Source organism: Lolium perenne, chromosome 7 (assembly GCF_019359855.2).
Source record: "Lolium perenne isolate Kyuss_39 chromosome 7, Kyuss_2.0, whole genome shotgun sequence".
Classification (NCBI taxonomy): domain Eukaryota; kingdom Viridiplantae; phylum Streptophyta; class Magnoliopsida; order Poales; family Poaceae; genus Lolium; species Lolium perenne.
The window spans coordinates 23,505,167-23,529,225 of NC_067250.2; the positions used below are offsets into that span (position 1 = coordinate 23,505,167).

General features: G+C 48.7%; 1 protein-coding gene and 1 non-coding gene across 2 annotated transcripts; one reads left to right on the plus strand and one right to left on the minus strand.

Moving 5' to 3' along the window:
* Window positions 1-13,376: 13,376 nt before the first annotated feature.
* LOC127318098 (protein disulfide isomerase-like 1-5) lies at window positions 13,377-17,554 on the plus strand. Its single transcript, XM_051348725.1, has 12 exons — window positions 13,377-13,982; window positions 14,077-14,206; window positions 14,328-14,493; window positions 14,726-14,844; window positions 15,008-15,088; window positions 15,190-15,276; window positions 15,477-15,548; window positions 15,627-15,695; window positions 15,898-15,975; window positions 16,104-16,238; window positions 16,975-17,028; window positions 17,120-17,554. The coding sequence occupies exons 1-12, from the start codon at window positions 13,489-13,491 to the stop codon at window positions 17,267-17,269; spliced, it is 1,635 nt and encodes a 544-aa protein (XP_051204685.1). The 5' UTR covers window positions 13,377-13,488; the 3' UTR covers window positions 17,270-17,554.
* A 263-nt stretch (window positions 17,555-17,817) lies between these two features.
* On the minus strand, window positions 17,818-17,970 carry LOC127318190 (U4 spliceosomal RNA). The gene has a single exon (XR_007861745.1). It is a non-coding gene; the product is annotated as a U4 spliceosomal RNA (small nuclear RNA).
* Between the last annotated feature and the right edge of the window lie 6,089 nt (window positions 17,971-24,059).

Below are 24,059 nucleotides of genomic sequence, written 5' to 3' on the forward strand. Positions count from 1 at the left end.
GTTTCTTGCAAGTCCGGCGACCTCGTCTTCACCGGAACTCCGTCGAGCCACCACGCCATTAACGGTACGTGCGCCGGCCTTGTAGAAGACAAACGTAGTGTAGATCCGGGTACTCAAACAATTTGCATGGGCGCAACCGGAAGCATGCCACTTGATTCATCACATTGTACTGGTAGCTCTCCGAGTAGCCCGGATCCCAATCCATTAGAACCAATATGTCCGGATCCCATAGCATACCTGCCACCATATGTTTCCGACATTAGGTTAGCTCAACCTTTTTCCGCATCTTCCAGCACCGCTCCAGGCCGGATCCCCTCCCTCAAAGAGCTTCAAGAAGAACTCGAGGGTCAAGCTAGGATGGCAGCCAAAGTACAGGAGGCGGAAAACAAGAGGGCGTCCAAAGCCCGGATCCGCGAAGGAGAGCGGGGTCAGTGGTGGCCCTGCGCAACTACTGATGTGGAGCTTAGAGAGCTCCAGAACGAGGGAATGATCTCCACTCACTGGAGCTTCACCCGTGATTCCGACGTCCCCAAACCCGAAGCCGGAGAAATTGTCATGACTAAGGCCTGGGTGGAACGCGGACTATCACTCCCTTGTTCGGAGTTTTTCCTCTCCATCCTCAACACATACGGGCTCCAGCCCCACAACATCTGCCCAAACTCATACCTCCTCCTGTCCAACTTCGTTACTATTTGCGAGGGACACCTTGGGATCCGACCAGATGTCAAATTATGGCAGTTCTTCTTCCGGGTGAAGAAGGAAACGAAAGACAAAGCAATGGTGAACTGCGGGAGTATGACGTTCATGCTCCGACCTGGCCGCATGTATCCTCCCCACGACTCGCACGAATCCGTCCGGTATTGGAACGCCGGATGGTTTTATGAGAAGAACGCCTCAGTTCCGGACGTCCACAATGGCTTGCCCAAGTTCATCAACGAGCCTCCGGAAGAGCTTGCAAGCTGGAGCTTTGTTCCCTCGCTCGCCCAAACCCCTATCTTGGAGAAGGCAGCGCGGAGAATTTCCTGGCTAGTCCATGACGGACTGACCGGAGCCCAGCTTACTCTTAGCTGATTTTCCCGGAGGATCCAGCCCCTGCGCTACAACGCACGCCTGATGTGCGCTTATACTGGGGCGGACGATCTCCTCCGGGTCACTCGCCATGATCTTCCGGCCGACTCCCTCAAGAGAAGGTTCAAGACATTGGTGAAGATTCCTAGGGGCCAACAGGTCCCGGAACTGATCAAGGATATTTACACAAACGACCAGTGTCCTCCGGTAAGCTCTGCTATCTTCGTTGCTTCAAACTTCACAAGTTTTTGGATGTTAACTTTGACTTTTATTCATATTCCTCCCAGCTCATTACTATGGCGGAGGAAAACTTCCGCACCATTCTTCGTGTCCCTGTCAGCGGCGACGCGGCGGAGGAGGTTCCGGAAGACGAAGAGGAGGAAGAGGACCAGGCACCCCGCAAGGCGGCTCCTCGACCTTCGAAGCGTCCCCGCGCCATAGCTTCCGGCTCAGAAGCCGGAGCTAGCGGCGAGGCCTCCGCCAAGAAGCCCAAGACCGTGAAGCCACCTCCGCTAGACTCGAGGAAAGCGGAACGTGCTCGCCTGAAGATGCTTTCAACAGTTGGCAAACGCTCGCGCCCCATCATCCCCGGCGCCCCGTAAGTTTCCGAATATGATGCACCTCTATTTTGGCGAAATTATTTCTTATTCGATCCCTTTCACTTGTCTGCAGGAATCCGAGTACCACTGCCACGCGGACCATCAGCCAAGAGCCTATTACTAAATACATGAAAAAGTCTCCGGCAGTTGGTCCTACTACTCCAGCTCCGCCAAGTGCCTCCCACCCTACTCCTCGGCCGTCTCCCCCTCAGGCTGATCCATCTCCCCCTCCTGCCGCAAACACTCCACCGGAAACAATTCCGGTTAGCAGCGAGAAGGTGGGCGGAGAAGATCCTAAGGCCAAAGGCCCTGCCCAAGAAGACGCAGAAGAACAAGGCCAAGGAGAGGTTGAAGTCACTTCTTCTGAGAAGGCCGGAGACGGCGCTGGCGACATCGTCGTTTTTCCGAAAAACTTTGGAGATCCGGCTGACACCACTTCCACCCCCAAGGCATATGCTACCAAGTTTTTCAACAAGTTAACTGAGGTGGAGAAATGGGAGCTTGAACAAGACTTGCTCAACGCCATGCTAAACAACGCCTGGGGGAAGCCTGACTCCGCGACATCGGAAATCCAGGACTTCAAGAAGAATGTCGGCCAGTTCTTCGACAAGCTTATCTGCAAGCAAAAGGTACTCCCCAGTAGCCCCCAAGCATGTAAGCGGAAACTCAAAAAATGGTTAGCGCTTAGATGCTTAGAGAAAGATTACTTCCGGGAAAGTTTTTAAATTGGATCAGTAGCCCCCAAGCATGGCAGCGGAAAGGTTCCGGCAATAATGCTTTGGAGGAAACCACTGTTACAGGCCGAATTTTTACTCCTGCCCTGTCTATGTTTTACAGGAACAGCAGGCGCTGCATTATGAGCTGCACAAGAACATTGCCCTTCAGCGCCGCGTTACTCTGAATCAGGCGGAAAATATCCGGACTCTGAAGGATGAGAATGCGGAACTGAGCAAACAACTGGCGGACGCCCAAGGTTGGTTTCCGTCCTTTTCGTCATTAGCCATATTCCGACTTTGAACTTGTTTTTAACTTATGTTATTACAGGCGCATCCTCTTCCCTTGCTACAGCCTCATCGGAACTTGAGAACCTGCGCTCCTCGTACCAAGAATTGGAGACGAAATTAAAGGAGGCGGAACTGAAGAGGGAGCAGGCTGAAAAACAGCTGGCGGAGAAAAACTCCGAGCACATCAGGGAAAAGGGCGAACATATATTGAAAAGAAATGCTGACAGCGAGACCATCAAGAGGCAGCAGAAAGAGCTCAATGGACTCCGGAAATATATGGAGACCGCGGAGCATCACTGGGACTTGCTCAACGAGAACATCTTGGGTACTATGCTGAAACCTTGTCCAGATGTTTGCTCCGACGTTTTTCTTTTGTGCTCAAATTGCATGCTGATATCCTGATTATCTTACGCAGAGCTGCTTGGGTATCCGGAAAAGCGTCGGAATTTGTTCCCACGAGACGACCTTCTTCAACTTGCAGGCGATGATTGCAAAGATCTCATCTCCGCCTCCCGCAAGATATGCTACAACTTATCCATCAAGAGGAGTCGCACTTGCAACGTTCGCAAACTTGTTGGAAAAGTGGACGTTCTTCCGGAGCTGGTGACGGATCTACAAGCATCATCAGCCTGAGGCGCAGCTGCAATGACCTTAGCTATGTGCTTAGCACATAACCCGGAGCTTGATCTTGAGCGGGTAACCACGGGCGTTCCTCCAGATGCGGATGTTAACGCGCTCCTGGATGCAGTGAGCGGCTACGACACCCGTATCGCGCGCAGGATCCGGCATGAGGAATTCTACGACAAGGTCATTCTTCCTGCGGACGAGCCCTTGGAAGCCGAGCTTCAAAAGGAGCGCGACGCGGAGGCGCGACCTGCGGAATCCGGAACCCAATTTACCTGGACCAGCTCCAAGGACGCTCCCCAAGAGGAACCCAAGACCAGCGCTGCAGCTTCGGAAGAAGAAGAAGAAAGTGATGAAGACGTGTCATCTCCGGCCGAAGATGCCGAGAAAAAAGATCCAGAGGGCAAGACTTCTCCGGCCAAGGGGGAGTGAAAACTTTTATTCCTGCGGGAGAAACAATGCATTATTTTGGCCCCAGCGAGGGTTTGTAATATAACTTTAAATTCTTAAGTATCTAGGGACGAAACAATTATGCGTGGGCGGAAAACTTATCCTGCTATCCGTTAGAATTATTTGCATGTTTCGTTTGTTAAAAGCAAGTGCTGGTTTGTTAATTTTCCGGCTTACTCATTTGACCTTCCACGAGCCGGAAAACCTTTGGCCGGAAACGCTCGCCTGCGGCGACGAAGCCCAATGGCGTCCGTCCATAACCGCGGAAACAAGCCCCCAGCCTAGGTGCCGGAAATCGCTACCAGGAATCCACGAGTTCGCAACGAAAAACTTTTCCACCAGAAAACTTAAGCTTACGTCCTAAAGGACGATTTTGAAAAAATCACAACTTTCATACACGCCTAGGCGGAAACATCCAGCTCTGCGGTTTTAGTCGGAAAAACATACACGATCTAAAATGAACAAGTAAAGGAGGTAAAAGACTCAAAGAGTGAACCATAAGCTTTATTTCATTGATCATGTATAACTATTACAGAGTTTGTAACTCGGAAAAAATATGCTAAGTGTAGAAAGGACGTAGCTGTGCGATGTTCCAAGGGCGATCTGTCTCGTCGTAGATGTCATCCGGATCCTCACGCTTGCGTTTCCGGTGCCAATTAGCAGGTCTATCCTTTAGCTCGCGGAAATCAACAAGGTAGTACGACCCGTTATGAAGCACTTTGCTAACGACGAAGGGTCCTTCCCATGGAGATTGCAGTTTATGGTCTTTCACCTGACGAGGGCGGAGGACCAGGTCTCCTGCCATGAAGGAGCGATTCCGAACTCGACGACTGTGATAGCGTCGGAGCTTCTGCTGGTAGATGGCGGAGCGCTGGTCAGCTAAGTTCCGAGCTTCCTCGATCAGGTCCACAGATAGCTGTCTGGCCTCATCAGTTGTTTCTTCATTGTAGGCGGAAACTCGCGGTGAATCGTGGATGATGTCGGAGGGGAGCACGGCTTCGGATCCGTATACCAGGAAAAACGGGGTGAACCCTGTTGATCTGTTAGGGGTAGTTCGTAAACTCCACAACACAGCTTCCAACTCGTCAGCCCAAGCTCCAGCTGCTCGTCGCAGCGGTTCTTCAAGGCGCGGTTTAATTCCTGATAATATTAGGCCATTAGCCCTTTCAACCTGACCGTTGGATTGTGGGTGAGCCATAGATGCAAGGTCCAATCGAATCCCTACTGTCTCACAATAATCCCTCAACTCTCCTTGAGCGAAGTTTGTGCCGTTATCTGTGATTATGCTGTGTGGGATGCCGAATCTCATCACGAGGCTGTAGACAAATTTTAGTGTCGTAGCACCATCGGCTTTCCTCACTGGCTTTGCCTCGATCCACTTGCTGAATTTGTCAACAGCGACCAGAAGGTATTCAAAACCGCCAGGAGATGATCTTTTTAACTTACCAACCATATCGAGTCCCCAGACCGCAAATGGCCAGGTGATAGGTATGGTTTTCAGCTCTTGGGCTGGAGCGTTTGGTTGAGTAGCGTAGTACTGGCAACCTCGGCAGGTCTTGACTATTTTGTCAGCATCTTCTTTAGCTGTGAGCCAGTAAAAACCTAGCCGAAAAGCTTTTGCAACGAGTGACCTGGAGGCGGCATGATGCCCGCAGTCCCCTGCATGGATCTCTCTGAGGATTTCAATGCCATCTTGATTGGAGACGCATTTGAGAAATACCCCTGTTGCACTTCGTTTGTAGAGCTGTCCATCAACAATTGTGTAGGATCTTGCTCGTCTGACGATCTGTCGCGCGAGGACCTCGTCCTCTGGCAACTTCTGATCGATGAGGTAGTCCAGGAAAGGATGTGTCCAAGCCGGAATGATAGCCATCACTTCCCTAGCCGGAGATACTGCCACTTCTGGGTTTTCCGGGTTAGCGCCCTTAACTGAGGGTATCCGGAGATGCTCCAGGAAAATGCCAGGCGGAATTTGCTTCCTGCCGGATCCGAGCTTGGATAGCATGTATGCCGCTGTGTTATCGTCTCTCCTGACGTACTTGACTTCGTATCCAAGGAAGCACTTGGCGATCTCGTCAACTTCGTCTCTGTAGGCCGCCATGACGGAGTTTCTGGCGTTCCAGGTTCCGGCTACTTGTTGTGCCACCAGGTCGGAATCTCCACAGCATATAATGTGCTTGATCCCGATTTCCTTAGCGATGCGCAGACCGTGTAGGAGAGCCTCGTATTCCGCCATATTGTTTGTAGCTTCGAAGTGGATCTGCAGAACATACTGCAGTTCTTCTCCGGTAGGGGACTTCAGGGTGACTCCGGCTCCTGAGCCTTGATGCTGCTTGGATCCATCGAAGTGCATGACCCATGTTTCTGGTTCCGGCTCCAGACTTGCATCCGGAGCTTCTGTCCAATCTGCGACGAAATCTGCCAAGACTTGGGATTTAACCGCAGTCCTAGGCTTGTAAGCGATGTCGAAGGCGGATAATTCGATGCCCCATTTAGCCGTACGTCCTGTTGCGTCAGCGTTGTTGAGAATTGTTGACAGCGGAGCCTTGCTCACAATCATATCGGGTGCTCTTGGAAGTAGTGTCTCAACTTCCGGCTGCCTAGGAACACTCCATAAGCCAGCTTCTGAAAGTGAGGGTATCTTTGCTTTGACTCCGTCAGCACCTCGCTAATGTAATAGACAGGTCTTTGGACGTCATATTCATGACCTTCTTCCTTTCGCTCCACCACGATGACGAGGCTGATGACTTTGTTGGTAGCTGCCAGATAAAGGAGCATTGGCTCTGACTCTGCTGGGGCTGCCAAGATAGGTGGGGAGGTGAGTATTTCCTTCAACCCCCGAAGAGCTGCGTCGGCTGTGTCGTCCCTGCACGAATTTGTCTGCTTTCTTCAGCAGCTTGTACAAAGGTAGCGCCTTCTCGCCAAGACGGCTAACAAACCTACTGATTGCTGCGACGCAACCGATTAGTCGTTGCACATCTTTGAGACAAGTTGGCCGTTTGATACAGGATTGCCTTGATCTTATCCGGGTTAACCTCAATTCCTCTGTGAGAGACTATGAAGCCATGGATTTTTCCATCTGGCACGCCAAAGACGCACTTCAGCGGATTCAACATCATCTTGTACCTGCGGAGGTTGTCGAAGGTTTCTGTGAGGTCGCTGATCAAGTTGGATCCTTTCCGGGTCATGACCGCGATGTCGTCGACGTAAGCGTGCACGTTCCGGCCGATTTGGTCCTTCAGGCACCGCTGCATCGTACGTTGGTAGGTGGCACCTGCGTTTTTCAAACCAAAAGGCATAGTAACATAGCGATAAGTACCAAACGGGGTAATGAAAGAAGTCGCCTTTTGGTCGGATTCCTTCATCCGGATCGATGATACCCGGAATACGCATCAAGAAAACACGTGTTCCGCCCCCGCCGTCGAATCAATGACTTGGTCAATGCGCGGCAAGGGGAACGGATCCTTCGGGCAATGCTTGTTCAAGCCGGAGTAATCGATGCACATTCTTAGTATTTCAGTGTTCTTTTTGGGTACAAGGACGGGATTTGCGACCCAATCGGTGTGGATAACTTCTATTACAAAACCTGCTTCTAGTAACTTTGCTAGTTCCATTCCTATGGCGCGGCGCTTCTTATCTCCAAAGCGTCGCATAGCTTGCTTCACTGGTTTAGCCCCCGGATTTATGTTGAGGTAGTGCTCGGCGAGTTCCCTAGGTACTCCGGACATGTCAGAAGGTTGCCATGCGAAGATATCCATGTTAGCGCGGAGGAACTCGACGAGCGCGTCTTCCTATTTGGGGTCCATGTTGGCTCCGATCGAAACCTGCTTGGAAGTGTAGCCTATGATGAGTTCGTGCTTCTTTGTTTCTATAGCGGCCTTGAAGGAGGTCTTCTGCTCTGAGATCTGCTTCTTGGTGGTCTCGCATCTCGCCGGATCCACCGCGGCTCTGTAGCCTTTCGGCTCCTCTCCGGATATCACGGACTGCGAAGGCGGCTTCGCCTAACTCGCACTCATGAGCCTTTTTGTAGTCTCCGGATACGGTAATCATACCTTTAGGACCCGGAATCTTGAGCTTGTTGTAGATGTAGCACGCTCTTGCGTGGAACTTGTGGTAGGTGGGCCTGCCGAAGATGACGTGGTAGGAGCTCTTGAAGGGCACAACTTCAAACGTGATCTTCTCTTCGCGGAAATTATGAACATCGCCAAAAGCCACGGGAAGTGTGATGCTGCCGAGGGAATTCGCCTTCTTACCCGGAACCACGCCATGAAACTCAGTGTTGCTGTGTTTGAGCTGTTCCTTGGTGAGGTTCATCCGCTCTAGAGTCTTCAGGTACATGATGTTCAGGCTGGCTCCGCCATCCATGAGGCACTTGGAGAAGTCATACCCATCTATGCGGGGACTTACAACCAAGGCGTAGAATTCTTTTGGCACAATTGCAGGGTGATCCTTCCTATCAAATATGCACGGGATTTCCGACCACCTGACGTACTGCGGCACAGCCGGAACTATGGCGTTCAGGATCCGGGTAGCTGACTTGGAGGCGCGTACTGTTGGTGTCCCGAGGAAAGTGTGGTAAGCCCCCACGCTCTTTTTATCGAATGGGTTGGATTTACCTGCGGATCCTGCCTTGGGATCCGGCGAGTTATCATCCTCATCCATCGCCTCGGAACTATCTTCCTCTTTGTCCTTGTTCTTGCCCTTGCCTCCTTTGCCGCGTGGGCGGTGCTTCCGGGCGCGCTTGTATCCTGCCTCCGGGTCGTTCTTTAGATCATTGATCCACTTGCAGTTGCGGTTGGTGTGAGTGGACTTCCCTGTAACCGGATCCAGGTGGGCCAGGCAGGGCATGTCTCTGTACTCCTCGTAGGTTTGCGGGGCGCGGGATCCGCCAGCTGTGACCTCAGTGGCATGCTGCTGACCCCTGCCGGCTCCGCCTCCACGTCCGCGTCCTCTTCCGCCTCCTGAACCTCCGCGTTGAAACGCCATGGCGACCATCTCGGATCCGCCACTCTTCTGGTCATCAGGGTTCTTACGCTTATGGCTGCTGCTGCCGTTATCACGGTTCTTCTTTTGTTGATGTAGGGGGATTGCTGTAGCTGCGAGATCACCGCCTGCGTCATCATCGGCGGCAGTATGATCACTGGCAATGGAGATCATTTCATCCAAAGTCAGCTTGGTTGAGTTAGCCAAACGAGTGAGCGTATGCCTCAGCAATCCTCCCATCTGCAGTCCACCAATGAAAGCGTACATGGCGGTGGTGTGGTCGACGTTTTCGCACTCGTTCTTGCATGCCAACCATCGTGTGAGGTAGTTTCTTGAGGTTTCTCCCTTCTTCTGGATGCAGGCTTGCAGGTCGCTTGCCGTGGCAGGTCTTTTGTAGGTGCCTCTGAAGTGTTTCTCGAAAGCGGTCTTCAGGTCGAACCAGCAAAAGATGGAGTTCTTCTCGAGGTCACTGAGCCAGATCCGGGCTGGACCTACAAGGTACAACTGGAGCATGCGGCAGACGATGTTAGGGGTTCCTCCGGCAAAGGTTACTGCATTATAGTAATCCTCAATCCAGGTATCCGGCCTTTCGGTGCCATCATAATGCTTCAGGTTTCCAGGTAGCTTGAGGTTCATCCTTGGCTTTGGTTCCTCTCGAATCATCCTGCCAAAGCATTTCAGACCAATGTAGTCGGTTCTGTATTCGTTAAGGCGATCCCGCGCGTCACGCGGGCCGTGGCGAGGAGATTGTGAGCGAGAGCGAGATCTCCGGCCGTCGCCTCCGCCTCCACCTCCGCCGCCACCGCTAGGTGGTGGTGAGGGAGACCTGCGAGGTGGTCGGTCCGATTTCTTGCTTCCGCCATCTGAATCTCCTCGGCCTTCCCGGTGCTGGCTCCGGCTCCTGTGGCTGCCTTCGCCATGGCGCTGGCTGCCCTGGTCGTTCCGGCTCCGGCGAGGCTCCGGGTCACGGCTCCGGCGAGGCTCTGGATCGCGGCTCCGGTGAGGCTCTGGGTCGCGCTCCTCATTCCGACTCCTCCTGGGCTCGGGCTCACGAACATTGTTCTGGTTCCGGCGAGCGCTCCCTGTTTCTGTTTCTTGGCAGCACGTTGTCGCGGATAACAATCCCACCATGCCCTGGGGGCCTGGTGTTTCCGGCTGGACTACGGCGGCGAGGGGGTCGCGGGTAACCATTAGGCGGAGGAGAGGGGTTGCGATATTTGTCTCGTCCAGAGTACATTGCATCCTTTCCCTTTCTTGGATCTGACGAAGGCGTTTTTGACGGAACGGGGATCGGATTTGGGTGTTCCCTGGTTCTTCTTCTGCGCTCCGAGGATCCGGTGTGTGATTCATCATCAGGATGCCGATTAGCGCGGGCGTCCTTCTGCGCGGTAGATACACAGTTATCCGGATTGGATTCCAACCTGCGCGAAGTATCCGCCTTGCTTTTGCCGTCGCATTCTTTGAAGTGACAAGTTTGCGGACGTAGTTGATATCAACCTCTTCGTCCTTCTTCTTAAACAGCTCCGCAGCGTTTAGCTTGTTGTCCTTTGGGGTTTCCAGTGAGCTGTCGCTTTCTGCGGGCGTGGCGAAGTTGATTCTGCGAGGCGGGATTGCTTCTCTAACAATTCGATCGGCCTCCGCCTGCGCATAGGTCATTTTTACTTCCCACTCTTGCGCCATGCTCTTGACCTGCTCGAGTGTGGCAGCAATTTCGCGATCCTGACTGTCGAATTGGTCCGCCAAACCTGCAGCTTCTTCCCTTTCTTCCCTTAATGCGGCTTCGGCATCGGCGAGCTTCTTGGCTGTGGCCAGCATTTCCTTTCTAGTGGCCTCTAGGGCCTCCAGATCTGCGGCGTCGCCCGGAGTTATAGGTTTGTTAAGAACTGCTCGTGCAACCATCTCTTCCGCTGACAGGAGTTCCTCCGAGGAAGAATCCCTGCGGGGTCGCTCCCGTGACATTGGAGATCCTTGGCGGGATGGCTGAGGGTCGGATTGGCTAGTTGGCTCTTCAGATCCAGTTTGTCCCAGCGCTGCTACAGTTGCGAGAACCTGCTTAGGCTGGGCGGAGTCAATTTCAGGCTGATCACCGTATCCGTATTCCCTTATCTTGCGAACGAAGTCGTCAGACTCCATGGAGGGGGTATCTCCCGAAATTGGGCTCAGATTGCCTAAAATCGACTCTTCAACCGGAGTTTCGCTCTCTCCGACAGGCTCAGCCTGATCCGGATCCGCGTCGTTTTCCGGTGCCTCTACCTGCTCAGGACCAGCTCCATCTTCTTGAGGGGCGGTTCCGGCGGTATGGGCCAAGAAGTGTACGAAGTGGCACCTCTGCTTTTCTAACACAGGAGACCCGGGCGGATTCGCATTGGTCTTCCACCGTTGTTTCTGCTCGAGGGCGGATTGGGTGGGCTTTGAAATTTCCAGATCCGAGGCGGAATCTTCCTTGGGAAGCTCCTGCATCTCAGATCGGATCTTCGCGACAGCGTCCAGCTCTGCGGCGGTCGCGTCTGCGTTACTTACCAGTGGGTTTCCGTCGGAATCGACGGTTTCCCCGATGAAGATATGTATGCCGCCAATTGGGACGATGGAGAGCTTGACGGGGTTTGTCCTAGCCGGAATCCAACACTCATCCGGAGGGACGATCGGCAGATTCCCGGCGTAGAGGACGCGCCCCACAGCGATGGTGTCGTCGTAGCTTCCCATGGCGGAACCCTCCCGGTTCCGGCCTCCAGACGCCACAGGCCCCACGGTGGCGCCAGCGTCGTTGCCTATTCGACGGTACCTCGGAGGAGGGATCCTCACGAGGGGGAGAAGAAGTAGGGGCCATAGGGCGGAGTGCACACGGGACGGTGGTACGCGAGTTACCCAGCTTCGGAACACCTGCACGATGACAGGGCCTACTGCTGCTTGTCTGGAATTATCTGGGCGCTTTCGCGTTGTTACAATGAGTTGTGGTTGTGCCTCTAGGGCTCCCGGGATCCGGCTTATATAGGCGCACGGATCTAGGGTTTACATGGAGAGTCCTAGCCGGAATACAAGTTGCCTAACTACGGTACAATGTCTTGCCGTGTACGTCAAGGATCCGCCTTCCTCCAAGTACGTGCTGGATCCGGATACTTTATGGGCCTCCACGGATCCGACCTCCTTCGTAGGTCGGTCAGGATCCGGCTCCTCGTTCCTGGGCTGGACTTCATCCTTCATGATCTACAGCAACTGGGCCGCCCGATGGGCCACATGCCTCACCACCAACTATGGGCCACCCGGGCTTGCCGGATCTAGGCCATGCCGTTGATATACCCATAAAGTATACCCACAACAAATACACTTACAATCTAAAAAGATCGCCCCAACAAAAGGTCATATTGAATCGAGTGTGACGTTTTGGAGGCCGAGTTACATGTAGCTCCTTATTTTTAAACAATCAAAATTCATATTGCAGAGTTTCAAAAAATCTGAATTAAAGTTCTAGAGGTAGCCAATTATGTATGCTACAACTGTGTAACATCTCAATGCAAATTAATTTGTGTTCTAGGCTACACCAAATTGACAAAATCTGATATATTTTGTAGTCTTAAAATGTGCACTATTCACTATAAAATTTGTCAGAATTTGCCGTTTTTTATCAGAAATGGAATTCGGCTCCCGGGTGCGTATGCTCCCTCTACCAAAAAATCATATTTCAAAGTGCCTAAAATTTAAAAAAGTTCTACACGTACATCTCCATAATATATGTGTGTTCGTCAAGTTTCAGAAAAAACAATATTTTTTGTGGTCTATGTAAAAAAGAGAAAATTTATCTTGTAAAAAGCATTATTTTTCGCACTTAGTTTTGTCTTTTTTACACACGTCACATGACAAGTCTACTTTTTATGAAACAACTTTGTGAGCGTGTAGCGCGTGAAAATGTATGTACTAATTTTTCGTTTTAATTTTTTGAAATTCAAAATGTGTGTAAGATGCATTTTATAAAATAGAGAGAGCATATGCTCCCATGTTCTAAAACACCACTTCCCTAGAATATGAGGTTGTTTGTACGAAAAGTGTTTTTAGCTCCCGAGCTCCAGTGCTCTCGCTATGTTAAGAAAAAATTTTAAAAAAATTTACAAGTTATAAAAATCATGAAAATAATTCTGAAGACTATTGTAGTATATACATAGTTGGCTATCCCTGAAATTTTGTTTCGATTTTTTTGAAACTTTGAAATATGAATTTCAAGTGTTCGAAAATGAAGGGCGCCTCTATTTTAAGTTTTTTTTTTGAAATTATCTGTTTTAAGTTTTTGGTACTGTTGGACCCTTGAAAATGCCTCCAAAAGATTGTCAAAAAACTTCGTTAAAAGAATATGAAAAGATGTTCCTTGATCTGGACAAAAGCCTTTGACCCCGTTAGAGATGGCAAGAGTTGACCTTCCTTCACTAATCACATGCATCTCCACACATTTTCGCTTGAGCGCTAATCACGCGGGCGGTCACGATCCCAACTCCATGTGCTCCCATCCCGCGACGCGGCCGACACGTCTCCACCTCCACTGCCCTCACTGACTCTGGGTCCCACGCCCTCCCGGCCCCACTCGTCAGTCACCCTCACGCCCGTGATCGCCGCGGCCGCACCGGCGTTCTCCATTACCGTTTGAACACTCGAGCTCGCTCGCCATTACCACTACTAGAGCACACACACCGCGTCAGCCTTCCCATCCTAGCTCGATCTCGTGGCCTCGTCGTGCGGGATTCCCTCTCCCAGATCCCGGAGCGCGGCACGCAATGAGGGCGCGGCGGCTCCTCGCGGTGGCGGCGCTGCTCGCCGCCCTGCTCGCGGTGTCTGCGGCGGCGGCGAGGCTCGATCTGGACGAGGTGGACGACTCGGAGGTGCTGGAGGCGCTTCTGGCCGTGGACGACGAGGAGGACGCGTCTGCCGCGGCGCCGGAGGACAGCGACGGCGGGGGCGCGGAGGCGGTGCGGCGGACGCAGTCCATGGTGCTGGTGCTCGACAACGACAACGCGCGCCGCGCCGTGGAGGACCACGCCCAGCTGCTCCTCCTCGGCTACGCGCCCTGGTGCGAGCGCAGCGCGCAGCTCATGCCGCGCTTCGCCGAGGCCGCCGCGGCGCTGCGCGCGATGGGGAGCGACGTCGCCTTCGCCAAGCTCGACGGGGAGCGCTTCCCCAAGGCCGCCGCCGCCGTCGGGGTCAGCGGCTTCCCCACCGTGCTCCTCTTCGTCAATGGCACCGAGCACACCTACACTGGCCTCCACACCAAGTGAGGACGCTGATTACTCTTCTCTTCCATGATGATATTGCAGCTGCCTTTGATCTGCTCGACGAATTGACTATAACAAATTTGTCTCTGTCAGGGACGGCATAGTTACCTGGGTAAGAAAGAAGACCGGCGCACCAGTAATTACCCTTCAGTCCAAGGATTCGGCTGAGGCATTTCTCAAAAAGGGTCAGAGTTTTGCTATCGGACTATTCAAGAATTACGAGGTACGCCAAAATGCTAGATGCGAATGTTCAGCTTCCTAGCTCTTCAGATAACAAATTGAGATCGAAGCTACACATTTGCTGGATCTAACCTATCTTGTTTATTGCTATCCACTTTTGTCAGGGAGCCGACCACGAAGAATTTGTGAAGGCGGCGACCGCAGAAAATGAAGTACAGTTTGTAGAAACCAATGACAGGAATGTGGCCAAGATTCTTTTTCCAGGCATTGCATCCCAAGAGCAATTCCTGGGCCTTGTTAAAAGTGAACCCGAGAAGTTTGAAAAGTTTGGTAAGTATCTTTTGCAAATGTTTAGATGTTTCCCTTTTGTTCATCATTTACATTTTTGCCTTGCATGCCATGATTTTATCAGTAACTTAATAATTGAGATCCTTACTCATTATTCAAAGGTAATGCCACATTAAGCTTCAATTTCTGTGGCTCATGTTTATCCATTAGGTGTACGTTTAGCAATCAGAATTGAGCACATTAGTGAATTAGCTTATGTAAAATCATTTTGCAGATGGAGCATTTGAAGAAAAGGCGATAGTACAGTTTGTGGAACTCAACAAGTTCCCGCTAGTTACTGTATTCACTGATCTAAACTCCGCTAAAGTCTACGGAAGCCCAATTAAGCTGCAGGTTAGTACTCTCAGCCTTTCTCACCATATTTTTAATGTAAAAACTGTTCCCTAGAGGGTGGAAGGATGCAATAAGCATTTTAAATATATATTGATGAAGAAAACAGAAATGGACTCTTTTTTATATGGTTAGTTGCATATAATTTCGTGCAAATTTTTGCTAGGTCTTCACTTTTGCCGAAGCTTACGATTTTGAAGATCTTGAATCAATTGTTCAAGAGGTTGCCCGTGGATTCAAGACAAAGGTGTGCACTTTTGATACAAACAGATGTAGCTGTCGTTACTCTGGTTTCCTGACCATTGTCATAATCATCTAAATAAAAACTGTTTTCTCCCTGGATTGCAGATAATGTTTATATATGTCGACACCGCTGAAGAAAACCTTGCAAAACCATTCCTGTCACTCTATGGCCTTGAAGGAGATAAACCTACTGTATGTTCATTGTTTCATGAATCTCATTTTGGAGACAAGTTTCCATCTTAGTATCTATTTCCCAGTAGATACAGGTCTAGAAATGTGTGCCTGACTGCTTGCAATTTGGTGGATTTGTTTCTGTATTGTTATTATTATTATTATTATTATTATTATTATTTAACTATATAGACTATTGCTAAAACTATGAAGTTTACCAGGTTACAGCATTTGACACCAATGATGGTTCCAAATATCTGTTGGAGGCAGATATTAACACGAAGAACCTAAAGGTACTGACTTATTTATTTGACTTTTTATGGTATGTTACTCGAGACAAATTGATTGACTATCTATGAACTGAACAACAGGAGTTCTGCTTAAGGCTTGCGGATGGTACGCTTTCTCCATACTTCCGATCAGAGCAAATACCACAAGAAGTAAGCTTTTATGTTGGATCTTGCAAGTTTACTGCATCATGATAAAAATTCCCGTAGCACCTCATTTTAAGTTGGAGCAACTTTTAAACTTGCTGTTTCTGACATGTAGCCTTTGCTCTTTAATAACCTCTGTTAACATATGTATGATAGGTTTTGCAGATTATTTAATTAATTTGTTTGACCCTCCCCCAACATTTTGCAGAAGGAGCTTGTTGAAAAGGTTGTTGGACGCACATTCGATTCTTCTGTCCTAGAAAGCCCTCACCACGTCTTCCTCGAGGTATTTAATTTACTCGAAGTTATTTATCTATGATTTCTTTTGTGCTCTAATACTCAAAATCTGTCATGTTCAATGTATTTTATTTTTACCTCCAACATCTCACAGTATCTTGTATCTGTAAAACACAGGCTTATGCACCTTGGTGTGTTGACTGTGAAGCGATAAGCAAAAACATCGAGAAGCTGGCCAAACATTTCAGTGGTTTGGACAATCTTAAATTTGCACGTATTGATGCTTCTGTGAATGAACATCCCAAACTGAAGGTAAATTCAGTATTTGCAGTACCACCATATGCCCACAGCAGAGATATCAAATACGTTTAACCTTTTAGCTTCGTCATGCTATCTGTTGGTGTATGGTTTCCATTTTAATTAGGATTATGTGCTGTAAATTACTATATCTGCATCTTGGGTAATTTAAGGCCATGCAGTCCATTTATATCTATTTTGTTTGATAATTTATGGAACTTAAAATTAGGTTGCTTGAAACTTACTCCACCAAATGAATTTTCTTGGAGTACATTCCAAGAATATTGTAACTAAACCTGTAATAGTGTGTGCTTGAAGAACACATGAATATCGACCAAGTGACATGCATGATGATGTGGAGTTTGTTTGTTGTTCACCCGCAAATGTTGTCATGCATTGACTTCCAAAAGGTAGCTTTGTAAAAAAGAAGCAAAAGAATGACTTCCCATACGTTGAATATGATGTTCTGGTGGAATTGCTGCCACTTATGACTGTATATGCTAACCCCTCTTTGGAAGAAAGGCTGGAATAGTTTAGGTGAGGTAATGAAATGAGCAGCAGCTAGCATTTTCGTTGAAGTTGCATTTGCGAAAAGAGATGTGTAGTTTTTGAGTATGCTTGCTTTGACTGCTGGAATCTGGAAGCAGAGTTTGTTGCCTTTCTGCCTGATGAAACGATCTAATAAGCCCACAGAGCATAACAAGGTATTGTGGTATACCTTTCTCTTACAATTCTCCATGCTTCAATGCAGGTAAACAATTACCCCACACTCTTGCTTTATCCTGCTGGGGACAAGACCAACCCGGTACGTCTTCTGAAACAAATGCAAACATGCCGTGAGTTATTTCTTGACCACATGTCAGTGATATATGTTGCTCTGTTTTTCGGAAATGCAGATCAAACTCTCAAAGAAATTAAGCCTGAAGGACATGACGAGATTCATCAAGGAAAAGCTTGATATTTCCGATGTCGAAATCAAGGAGAAGCTACAGACTCCTGACATCGAAACAGTAGCTGCCGCGGACGGTGTAAAGGATGAGTTGTAGTAGAATGCTCTTGTTGTGTATCCATAGACTTTGAGCATCCACTGAAGGCGACTTACGGCGACAGACAAGGAAATAGAGTAGGACATCACCTCAGATATAATGAACATCTAAGATTAAATTTCTTTGTGCTGATGATGTATACGGGTAGTCAGACTTTCCAGGTTTACTTCCTATAATGTAATAATCGTTATTATAGCATGTTCAACTGGCATATGTAATGTAGCACACATACTGTGAATTAGCCTTATCCTGTACTATAATAAAATAAATTGAGACACTCCAGCATCAGAAGTTGCATGAATACCGAAGCTCGGGTTGGGCCTCTGCTGTTTCAGGATGTGCCTTGTAGTTGCGATACTTTATGTTTTTGTGGTGTCATATAGGTAGATGAGATTGGCTGCAAGTCTAGAAATAGATACAGTACTTGTAGGGGGAACAGAGAAAAATACGCAAACGTAAGTGCAGTACACTTCAGTTCAACGAGATTTGACAATGTATTTCAGGAAATTTTAACAAATAAGAAGAAAATTTGGAATTAAATTTTGTAGGGCTTTCCCCTCGCCCGAAGGAGAGGGAGCCCTTCCAGAAATTCTCAGTGACCCGTGAGGGCCAAAGAGGGGGTTTGGAAATAGTTTTCAACCAGCAATTGACGCGCCTCGGTATAACCTCACTAGCTGCGTCATTGCCCCAAGCGCAAAGATGCCTTCTAACGTTCGCACCCCACCTCTTCTTATACACGCCTCCCTCGCTGGCACCACCCTCCGCTTCCGAGGTGGGACTATATTTGAGATCCCGCAACAGCACGAGAGGCGCATTTCCGTCTCGCAAACTGGGCTTTCTCCCGCGCCATGTACGTTTCCTTGGGCCGTGTTTGACCCGGTGCTGCGGCCTTGGGATCACGTTTAACTAGGGCCCATTTACAGCCTGACGTCCTCTAAAAAGGTTACAGCCTAACTACGGCACACTCGAGCGACGACCTAAACTGACCGACCCGTTCAATACGACACATACATTGAGTGTGCATATATGGAACATTAGGGCATGTGAACCCACTTTTTGAAAAGTTCCGTTTGTGATGTCAAAACATGTTTTAAAAATCAAAACACAAAATGATTTCCCAGATGATCTCAAATATGTGCCCTGGACATGAGTTTCGTGACGAAAAAACCTTTTATTTTGTCTCAGCAAAAAAGTGAAATTTTGCAGGGCTATATAGCAGTATATATGTGACGTATTTTGTCTTTTTCAGATTCTGAAATAAAAAATGGTTTCTCCGTGAAAACTTTCTACGCACACATGAAATATGCGTACGTACCCGGATATTTTTATTTCAGAATTTTTTAACATTTGAAAAATGCATTTCCAACTAGGGTTCACATGCACCCAGGTTCAAACCGGACTTTTCCACATTTCTTCACCAACTTTGGGACTGGATGTGTTTACGCGGATAGCCGCGCGAGTGTCCACCCGTTGCCGTTGCCATTAGGCCATCTCCAACGGCGCGACGCAAACGGATGCTGAGCCTGTGACCGGAAATACGTCTGGCAACCCCTCCAGCGGGGCGACGCAAAGTGACCGGGCCGTCCGCGGAGACGCAAACCTGGCCCAAATATGCGCCTGGGATGCGTCTCTGGCGGACGCTCGGCGGACACGGAAAGTGTCCGCTCGCGTCAAACGGACGTTTCGTCGGGCTGCCTGGCAGCGACCCTGCGTCGATGCGTCTTCTCCGCCAGTACTGACAGCGAGGCGTCGTTTCGGTAGTCTGCAGCCGCGTAAATGGTGATGCCTCGCGTGGCGCACCCCCTCCAGCAGATCCACCATGAGCAGCGCCGGACGCGGCCAGGCTGCCGCGCCTCCACCTCCACCTTCACCTCCCACTCCACCTCCTCCGGCCTCGAGCTCCTCCGAGGAGTTCGACTCCGAAGACAGCACGGGCGACCTCCTTGACTCGGTCAGGGACGCCGCGGCCCTGGCACTCGCGACGCAAGAAGCAGAGGAGGAGCTGGCGGGCCACGCGGCGTTGGACGCCGAGCTGGAACAGCGCAGGCTGGCGGCCACCTCTGCAGCAGAGGACTCCGACTCGGAGATATCTTGGTCCTCTGATGACCCTGATGCGCCGACGCCGGAGGAGAAGGCAGCGGAGCAGAGGGCCCTCGTCGAGTCTTTCGAGACGCTCAAGGACGACGCCTCCAACGCGAGGTTGGAGCAGTGCCTGCAAGAGGACGCGGCGGTTCACCGAGCCATAGCGGCCGCGCGGGAGGCAGCGGAGAAACAGGCGGCGGAGCGACGCAACGACGGTGCCGGCCCGTCAGGAAGCAAGTAGTCTAGGCCTATAGATCTCTTTGTATAGTTTTTATGCATTTTTATGTACTACTTTGAATGTTTTTAACAATGTTGTAATTCAAAAAATGGGTCGCCCCGGTGGGAGCACATCCAGACGAAAACGGATGAACGGACAAAATATGTCCGCGGGGCGACGCAAACGGACGCTCGCGACCACTTTTGGGCGTCCGAAATGCCTCGCGCCGCTGGAGATGCCCTTAGACCCGGCTTGTAAGTGACACATTATAGTAGTTAATGATTTATTACATTTCAAACATCCAGTTAAAAAAAGGCTCGCATCTAATATAGAAAATAATAAAGATACCGCAAGTACGCCTGCCCCTACACATCTACTCCTCCTCGTCGCTGAGTCCGTCCCCGTTGATGGCCGCCCGTGCAATCAATGTCGTCAAAATCGTGATTTTAAATCGGATCGGAACCTCTATGGTAGAATTGCAAACGGTAGGATTTTAACTTTTTAGAGTCGTAAAATATAAGATTCTACTTAGCAGAATCGTTGAATCATACCACTGAATTTGGACCGTAAAGTCGTAGAATCACATAGTAGAATCATGATTCTGACAACTATGCGTGCAACCTAGATGACTTCTCCTTAGTGACGTTGCTTGGCGGTGGAGTGGCGGCGGTCGGTCCTGTGCTCGGTAGCCCGATGGCGTTCGTCCTCACTTGGTACCAAGGCGGCGTTGAGCTCGGCTGCTTAGTGCTTCATGCTCCCCTTCTCCGCCTGCCGCGATGCGGATGATGACCCACAAGTATGAGGGGTGTATCGTAGTATTTTCGATAAGTAAGAATGTCGATCCCAACGAGGAGCAGAAGGTGTTGACAAGCAGTTTCGATGAAGGATTCCCTGTAAATGCTCACAGACAAGTATTCAGGGGGTTTTGATGTAACAGTTGAATAAAGTACGAGTAAGTAAAGTGCGAGAGTAACAATTGCAGCGAGTGGCCCAATCCTTTTTAGCACAAAGGACAAGCCGGGTTGTTTACTTATAATTACCAAACGTTCTCGAGGACACATGAGATTTTAGTCTAGTGCTTTCGCTACATACGGCTAAATAATCTTCATTGTTATGATAAGTGTTGTGTGGGTGAACCTATGCTAATGTACCGCCCTTCCTAGGACTAATACATACTTGTGATTATACCCCTTGCAAGCATCCGCAACTACAAGAAAGTAATTAAGAATAAATCTAACCACAGCCTTAAACTCTGAGATCCTGCTATCCCTCCTGCATCGATATACCAACGGGGGTTTAGGTTTCTGTCACTCTGGCAACCCCGCAATTGGCAAACGAGTACAAGATGCATTCCCCTAGGCCCATAAAGGTGAAGTGTCATGTAGTCGACGTTCACATGACACCACTAGAAGAATAACACCACAACTTAAATACCATACCATTGAATATTACTCAACCATAGTTCACTACTAACATTTAGACTTCACCCATGTCCTCAAGAACTAAACGAACTACTCACGAGACATCATATGGAACATGATCAGAGGTGATATGATGATGAATAACAATCTGAACATAAACCTTGGTTCAATGGTTTCACTCAATAGCATCAACAACAAGTAGAAATCGATACCGGGAGAGTTTCCCCTATCAAACAATCAAGATCAAACCCAAATTGCTACGGCGGTGACGGTGTCCAGCGGTGGAGACGGCGGTGATGATGGTGGAGATGATGATGATGGCGATGGAGATGATGTCCAGCTCGATGACGGTGACGATGGCGTCGATTTCCCCCTCCGGGAGGGAATTTCCCCGGCGGATCTCAGCCCGGAGAGCTCTTTTCTCTCAGTGTTCTCCGCCCCGCAGAGGCGGTCATAACTCTTCGCGAGGTACCCTCTCGTGGCTTAGGTCTTCGGGACGAAGGGTTTCGCGAAGAAAAGGAGGCGAAAGGGGCTGTGGGGCCCCCACACCACAAGGTGGCGCGGCCAGGCCATGGGCCGCGCCGGCCTGTGGTCTGGCCCCACCTTGGGTCTTCTCAGCTTCCCCTTCTGGCTTCCTTCGTCATCTGGAAAAATAGGATTTTTGGTATAATTTCCTTCCATAGTTGATCTTCCGAAATATTGCGTTCTGGCGGTGCTTTTTCCAGCAGAATCCTGGCTCCGGTGCTCGATCCTCCAATAATGATGAAACATGCAAAATAGATGAAATAACATAAGTATTGCGTCCAAATATGAAATATATCAATGAATAACAGCAAATTATGATACAAAATAGTGATGCAAATTGGACGTATCAACTCCCCCCAAGCTTAGACTTCGCTTGTCCCCAAGCGAAATCGAACTCGATAAACAGACCACATGTTTATGGAGTGAAGAGTCGATAAATAAAATACGGACAAGAAGCATCATATTCATTCACACAAGACATTCTAGTAAACAACTTCCTCATATAACTCAACTTGAAACAAGTATAAAGTAATCACAAATAAAGGTGCATAAGAAATCATAGTTGGTGATGGCAAACTTCGTTCTTGGTCAGAGAACAATTAACAGATTATACTTATCTCATTGAGCAGCGCTCTCATGTTAAAGTTTATATGGCACAACTTGCATACTCAATCATAATGGTCTCCTCATGATCATTGATAACTTGCAAAGCTATATTCATTCAGATAAAACTTGTACTAAACAAGGAAGAATAAAAGACATGATAAAGCAAATCACAATATAATGGTTTGATCACAACTACTCAAATGCTTGCTTGAGATGGAGGGAAATAGGTTTACTGACTCAACATAAAGTAAAAGACAGGCCCTTCGCAGAGGGAAGCAGGGATTAAATCATGTGCTAGAGCTTTTCAGTTTTGAAATCATATAAAGAGAATAAAAGTAACATTTTGAGAGGTGTTTGTTGTTGTCAACGACTGGTAGCGGTACTCTAACCCCTTGCCAGACAACCTTCAAAGAGCGGCTCCCATATTATTTTCATTTTATGTGGCACTCCTTCCAACCTTTCTTTCACAAACCATGGCTAACCGAATCCTCGGGTGCCTGCCAACAATCTCATACCATGAAGGAGTGCCTTTTTTATTTTAGTTTTATTATGATGATGACACTCCCCCCAACCTTTGCTTACACAAGCCATGGCTAACCGAATCCTTCGGGTGCCGTCCATCAATCACATACCATGGAGGAGTGTCTATTTAGTTTAATTAATTTGGGACTGGGAATCCCATTGCCAGCTCTTTTTGCAAAATTATTGGATAAGCGGATGAAGCCGCTAGTCCATTGGTGAAAGTTGCCCAACAAGATTGAAAGATAAAACACCACATACTTCCTCATGAGCTATAAAACATTGACACAAATAAGAGATAATAAGTTTTGAATTGTTTAAAGGTAGCACATGAAGTATTTACTTGGAATGGCAGAAAATACCATGTAGTAGGTAGGTATGGTGGACACAAATGACATAGGTTTGGGCTAAGGTTTGGATGCACGAGAAGTATTCCCTCTCAGTACAGGTCTTTGGCTAGCAAGGCTAATTAGCAAGCATAAGAGTTGAAGGAAACAAACAAATATACATGTGATAGAAACAATCATGCATCTCCCTTGTAAGCACAAACAATTTTAACTTCAGAATAATAAGCTATGAGCTAACAAGAAAGAAAGACAATGAAATAACTACATGTATTTCTCTTTTCTACTTAAACCTCAAAGTGTTGTTGCTATTGACCAATGCTAAGTTTGCCAAAACCAAATAGATTTATTCAATGCTCCCAAAGTGATACCAATACTAACAACAAGGTAAATCATATAATAGAAATTGCAAACTAAAATAAGATGTGCAATATGTAAATGATAAGTCTTCTCATTAATATTCCATAACGATAACTCACACCAAGGGATACATAGACAACCAACTAAAGGAGAGATACTTCCAAACTGCAACCCATCTTATATGATAACTTCCCTACTCATGATATGACACTACTTGACAGTAAAAAGTAAAAGGTAGTGATAATGTGATACCGCGGCACTCCCCCAAGCTTGGAACAAACCAAGGGGATTCCAATACCGATGATGAATTACTCCTGCGGTGATGGTGGTGATGAACTCCTCCCGCGCTTCTTACAGATCTCCTTCAGCTTCAGTTTCTCAGCTTGGCAATTCTGCACTAAGACTCGAAGAGATTCATTGTTATCTGAAGTTGGCGATGATGACCTTGTGATGTGAATCGAGTGGTATTCCAGCATTCTACGGAGACGGCAATTCTCCTCCTGGAGTATCTCCACTTCTCTTCTCAGAGCCCGATATTGATCACAAAACTCATCGGTAGTCCGTAGAGCTTCTTCCAACACAGGGAAGGAGTCGAGGTTAAGAGCGGGTGGTAAGGGTCCCTGCAAGTTATGAGAAAAAGAACGTCGAGTGTCAACAGATCCCACCAAGATTTGCTTGCTCCCAACAGCTTGCTGCTCTTGTTTTGATGGCACCCT

Excerpts from the sequence above, each read along its gene's own strand:
- LOC127318098 (XM_051348725.1), top strand. The coding sequence starts at position 13,489 with ATGAGGGCGCGGCGGCTCCTCGCGGTGGCGGCGCTGCTCGCCGCCCTG. Across the intron at positions 15,277-15,476 it reads TTGAAGGAGATAAACCTACT|GTTACAGCATTTGACACCAA; the intron begins GTATGTTCATTG and ends GAAGTTTACCAG. Across the intron at positions 17,029-17,119 it reads CTGGGGACAAGACCAACCCG|ATCAAACTCTCAAAGAAATT; the intron begins GTACGTCTTCTG and ends TCGGAAATGCAG.